Source organism: Tiliqua scincoides, chromosome 6, assembly GCF_035046505.1.
Source record: "Tiliqua scincoides isolate rTilSci1 chromosome 6, rTilSci1.hap2, whole genome shotgun sequence".
In the NCBI taxonomy this organism is placed as follows: Eukaryota; Metazoa; Chordata; class Lepidosauria; order Squamata; family Scincidae; genus Tiliqua; species Tiliqua scincoides.
Window position 1 is genome coordinate 10,570,486 of NC_089826.1, and position 6,082 is coordinate 10,576,567.

The 6,082-nt window shown below is 46.7% G+C and overlaps 1 protein-coding gene across 1 annotated transcript; it reads right to left on the bottom strand.

Moving 5' to 3' along the window:
• Positions 1-2,800: 2,800 nt before the first annotated feature.
• PLAC8 (placenta associated 8) lies at positions 2,801-5,801 on the bottom strand. Its single transcript, XM_066632716.1, has 3 exons — positions 5,693-5,801; positions 3,513-3,637; positions 2,801-2,905 (listed from the first exon to the last, which is right to left on the bottom strand). The coding sequence occupies exons 1-3, from the start codon at positions 5,799-5,801 to the stop codon at positions 2,801-2,803; spliced, it is 339 nt and encodes a 112-aa protein (XP_066488813.1).
• Positions 5,802-6,082: the final 281 nt, after the last annotated feature.

Here is a 6,082-nt window from a genome sequence, read left to right on the forward strand (position 1 = left end):
TGAGGTTCCTGCTTTTGCCACAAGGTGGCAGTAGTTTTGTATAATTGTTTGCTGTGCAAGTATCTGTGTGAAATGTACTCTTACTGAATTTATATACCACTTTTTCCACAAAGAGTCATGAATATGTATATATATTCCATCATTACTTATGGTTCTTTGCTCCTCTCCATGTTTTGAAGAAGCACAATAAATTTTTTAGTTAGTAAGTTGAAGCATTTGTACCCAGCTCTTCAGCCAACAAGCCACTCAAATGACTTACAGAACACCAATCAGTGTAAGAATCATCAGAAACAGTGGCATAGCTGGGGGGGAGTGCAAATCACTAAGTTTTGCAGGGCGCCTCAATGCGACATGCAAGTAGCCCCTTCCGCTCTGCTTCAGAGCCATTCTGGGCATATGCCTCTGTTTTGCTCCCACCTGGGAATGGCTCTGAAGGGGAGGGGCCCCTTGCATGCTGCAGTGAGGCTCCCTGCAAAACTTAGTGCTTTGCACCCCCCCTCTAGCTATGCCACTGATTGTAATACTGTGCAGAAGCATTATAACCAAGCAGCTCACATTGTCTTACATCTCAGCCCTGCACAGTATAACCCACCAAAGAATTGTACAGCTTGTTCAATTGTACAATTATATGAAGTGTGCTAGGGGCTGGGGGCTGGGGATAAGAATAGGCCCTCAGTTTGGCTGTACTTGTCGTAAGAAGCGACTAAACAGCCACCGGGTAGATGGGGCTCGTCAGCCTGGGAAGGCAGCTCATCTGAGAGAAGGAAAACTCTGATCCCAAACCTCCACTGCCTTGTGGTGACATCCAGTTATGGAAAAGGCTTCAGGAGTCAACCTCGAGGCAAAATCCGGAGCCGGAGTCCCTGAGGCAGTTCATGGCTGAACACAGTCACGTTCTGGCAACTCCTGCGACGCCGCTGGGACCAACCATATTGGCCTCTGTCTTTCCATTGGACCATTTCAGCAACGTGGAGAGGGGGGATTTGCTGCAAGGGTAACAGCCTATCCTCCATACCTACTTTACCCAGGCTTCATGCACTGGAGAGGACACTCTGTTCCAGAACCACCATTCAGAGCGTGACACCATAGTCTTCCGAGACTGAAGGATGCCAACAAGATGAAGTGTGCAGTTTAAATTCAAGCCACATTATGTAAAAACCATATAGTTACTTTTATTAAATTATAAACAAATTTTCAGTACCAAAGAGCACAATCCTATACAGTATGTGTCTGCTCAGGAGTAAGCCCCGTTGAGTTCAGTGGGACTTACTCCCAGGTAAGAACATATAGGATTGCAGCCAAAATTGTAGATTAAAAAAAAAACTGAATTCTTTTCCAAGTAATAATTTCAGCTCCTAGATAATATATGGCCCAGGGTGATTATGGACTTGATTATGGTCAATGCCAAAGTAACAGGGCAAAAGAAGACACCCTAGAAAACATGGTTGCTGAATCCAAGCAAATCTGAAAGAAAGAGACAAGAAAACATTTGCAGAACTTTTGGGGACAGTTTGTTTTTTTAAGGCACGTTTGCAGGCCCTACCACCGGACGAGCACTGGTGGTTGACCAGCACTGACTGGCGCTGGGCTAGCGCCAGGCGGCCACCAGAGCTCCACCGCTTGGCGGTCGCACATATCGCTGAGCAGTGGAGAGGTAAGAGAAGCATGGGAGGAAGCGGGGCGGAGGCATTCTGGGGAAGGGGAGGCAGGTGGAAGGTGGGGAGGGGGCATGCCAGGGGGAGGGAGTGGGGCTCCACCAGATCCAGAGCCTCCGTGTTGGGCTCGCCACCCTACACGGAGGCTCTTGATTCACCGCTAACATTTTGGTTGGTGGTGAATCGCGTAGCCCCAGTTTACCCGGGGGAAGGGGACGAGGAAGTGGCGGCAACCTGGAGTGCACAGGATGCGGTGGCAGCCATTTTCAGCACTGCCGCAGCCCTGTGTGCCGGGCAGCTCAGGATTGGGCTGTTAGGGCCCAATGCTATCCAATTTTCCAGGGCCGGTGGAGTGGGGTCAGTGGGATGTGAGCTGCATCCTTTGGTGGGGGGGCAAGTCAAAGAGGGCCTCCTCAAGGTAAGGGAACGTTTGTTCCCTCATCTCTGGGCTGCATTGCTGCTGCACCAGTGCTGGAAAGTTGGATAGAATTGGGCCCTTAGAGGGGAGAATGGAAAGAGATACCATCAGGGGCTCCTTAGTAACTTCATTCATACTGAGCTTACCAGCTTAGATCTATCTATAAATCTTAGGTCCATCCTAGGCTCTCATTTTTGTTCATACCTGGTGTGTGTGTGTGTGTGTGTGTGTGTGTGTGTGTGTGTGTGTTAAAAACACATAAAAACACAAACACCATCTTTTTGTGTTAAAATATCTGAACAAAAACATAAAACGCCGCATTTTGGCGTTTCATATATTTTCAGAAATTAAAATAGATTACTTTTCCAGTTAGAAGTAACACTGTGGCTGCATCTGCTGACACCATATGATTGACATCACCTACCTAGTACATTTTAAAAGTGGTTATAATTTATCATTACAATTTATTAAAATGCACCCCTGGAATAAAAACACATACTGCCACAATTTGCTCTTTTAATCAAGAAATTTTGGGAAAAAATATCACCAAATAACACACCCCTAGTCATACCACAGACTGACGCAGTTTAGAAAAGCAGTGTTCATCATTTTAATATTCTGCACTTCGGGGTTTTGCCACTGAATTATAATGATTGAGTCGTAACTGGGCAATTCCACACCAGTGCCTCCCAGTCATTAAGCTGTGCAAGCAATGCTACCAACCTTCCTAAAAGATCCCCAGTTCTCGCCGTCTATTGATATCTCTCTTGAGTTGGCAAAGGGACAAATGAGGGCAAAGAAAAACGATCATGAAGTCGTTCAGGAGAGATCCCTGTTTAAAACAAGAACAGTCAGATGATGATATTTTGGAACAAAAAAATATACATATATAAATTCCTGAGGCGATTCTGGGCCCAGTCGTAAAGTCCCTTAGTGTCAGTGCTGGGTGTTGCAAATGTGCCATAAGGCATGTCCGCAGCACCCTGGGGGAGGGGCTGCCAGCAATGGGCCCATGGCAGTTGGCGATGGGTCTCAGCACCAAGTGGAGACGCTGCAGGAGCACTTGTGGGTATGTTGCACCATCAGGCAGTGGTGCAGGTTTTCAGGGCAGAAGGTAGGCATTCCAGGGCAAGGGGAGGGCGGGGAGTGAATAACCTGGGAGGGTGTGGAACCAGCAAGCAGGGCTCTGCCAGATCCTATTCTCTGTGTTGGACTGCAAAGCCCAATACAGAGGTCCTCCAGTCTGCGCCACAAAACAGCCAGTACAGACCCATTGCGGGGCCTGCGCCCTTACTCCAGAGACGGGGGTGAATGTCCCCTTCTCCCAAGGAGATCTCCAGTACTAAAGAACAGGAAGTAAGTGCAATGCAGAAATTAAGTCCATGTTGTATAATCACCCAAGGTTCCAGTAGCAAGAAAGTCCAGTAGAAATTACTTACTGGGATTCCGTATTTTGTCCGGTAGACAGACCTCATTGCCATGCTTGGGCCACAGAGGCAGCATTCGCCCATATCTGCAGCAACCTGGCATCCCAGACATTGGAAGCAGAATGCTCCACAGAGACCTAGATAGAATCAGAGCAGAGCCTCTGTGGGAAGGCACTGAGCTGGGAGCTGATGCAGCTGGAATGTATTCTACCAGTCTTATATCACAGATCCTGAGTTATAGTACAGGTTCTTGGGAGGCCCACCACTTCCTTCCATTGTGAAAATTTACTTTCCGTTTCTTTCCTGGCCAGTTACCAGTCCACCTTTTGTCAAATTTTGGGATAAGTAAATGGCAAAATGTATTTCTAGAATTCATCACTACAGGACGTAGGAGGAGTGCTTTTAAAGAGATGCAATGAATTCATGGAGGATTATTTCCAACTAGACATAAAGAACCTCTATGGAGGAGGCAATTCAGATCTAGTCACCAGGGCACACATCTCTGTGAGGCTGACTACCATGGACAGCGATTGGTGGGGGGCAGAGCCCATATGAGAGGGGTAAAGGGGGTAATTTGATCTGGACCCAGGGTCAAAAAGAGGACCCAGGAGCCAAAGGAAGAGGCCCAGAAATTTCCTGGGATCTTTCATTTTTTTTTTTATCTCACCCAGACTCACTGCCTGCACAGGATGCTGGTGGCTTTACCGTAGGCACACAGCTGTGGCCCTATGAACCAAGGAATGCATATATTACACTCCTCAACACTGTGTCAGATCTGGGAGCTAACTGGCTTGCTACAGTAGCTCTTTGGTGCGTAGATCCGCTTGCTGTGAAGGAGTGTGTCGGACCTCAGGGACAGAGCTGTGGGACTACAGCTGCTGCAGAAGTAAGTTTTGGTGCACACTGGACACTTTCTATTCTAGTGAGAGCCTAAATAGGATGATGCTCATTTTCTGCAATGATTTTCTATATTTAATAGATTTCAAAGAGACTTGGGAGTTTGTTTGGTTTTCTGTATTACTGTATCTTGCTGCCAATACCTTGTGGGCAGGTAGACCTGGGCTCCACATTGGGAAGCCCAGTAGACCTGGGCTTCAAAGACTATTCTGGCTGTAGCCACCTTCCCTCTGCTCTGCTTGGCCCATTTCCCCTTTAGGAAAGGACCCAAAAGAAGTATCCCCTGATAAAATTCAGAGGCCCTGGTGGGAGGCTCACCTCCACTTGCCCATGTACCTCAACTGCTTTTCCTCTTCCTACTGCCTGAACTGGAAAAGGAAGAAGGGTACAGAGTGTTCCCTTACCTTGAGGAGGCCTGCGTGATTGCCCCCACCACAGGATGCCATGCGCACTCCTTGGACACAGCTGCATTAGCGCAGGTAAGTTGGATAGGATTGGGCCCTTAACCCATTTCTACCCAGCTCACAGGTGTACAAATTTGATCCCGGTTGCATATATGCGACGTTGGGCAGAAATGGCTTAATTGTGCTTTCTCAGCCCTCACCAGGTTCTCATTCAAAGAGGCTCAATGAGGATTTGGGTCCTTCTTTCTCCTCCATTTAGGAAATCCAGACAAGGAGAAGAAATTCAAGTCAACCTGCTTTCCTTCCATGTAACTTCTTTGAAACCTTTGAAGCATCTACATGCCTTTGTAATTTTCTTCTGCTCCATTCTGGACAAATGTGCCCCAGTTTAATATCATCTGTTATGCTATTCCTTAAAATGTTTTAACTACCCTTTTATCCACAAAGGCAGGGGATGGAAGCATGATGATCCGAGAATTTTTCCCCAGTCTTTCAAAAATCACATGATGGTGATAGCATGGCCTCACAATTTTCTAGAAGATCCCAGATCCCAGCCGTTTATAACATGTAAACTTGTCTAACATGCACCCATCCATAGAACGGCACTGCTTCAGACACTAATTGCGTGAGAATTGGGACCTTATGGGAAAAACAGCAAAATTATGTGTGCAGGCGTCATATTTTGTAAACAAAGCGCGTAGGAATCTTGTGCCATTCCTCCAACCAAGCCCTTCCCTTGGTAAATATGCAGAATCTAGAAGGCAAAGGAAAGTTACTTCTGCCTGAAAAGATGCTGGCCTGGAAAGGGATTATGTCCAACATTAGCCCAATACTCTTACAAGGCTATGACGGCCCCCGCCCCCCAAGTCAAATGTTTGCATGGCCACGTACACACTCCGCAATCACTGAAGCAGTCACATAAGTCCGTCTGCCACTGCCTGATTTGTGGTTGGACAACCACAACCTGTGGCTGAGTCATGATCACCCCTTTAGGATCCATTTCTAGGGCCACTGTTAGGTACAGAGAAAAGAACAGAAAAATGGTTAATGACAGCCTGCACTCTGAAGTTATGGTAGCACAAGAATATTTTCTTCAGGTTCCCTTAATAAGGAAAATGGATGCAAAACGTACTGAGAATGGATTAGGTACACTTGAAAACAATATTTTAGACCTGAAACTGTTGTAAGAGCATGTTTTCCCAATCCTGTCAAAGTCAAAATCCTTTTTAAGCCAAAGCCATCTGGAACAGAACAAGCCAGAACAGACATTTAAAAAAAAAA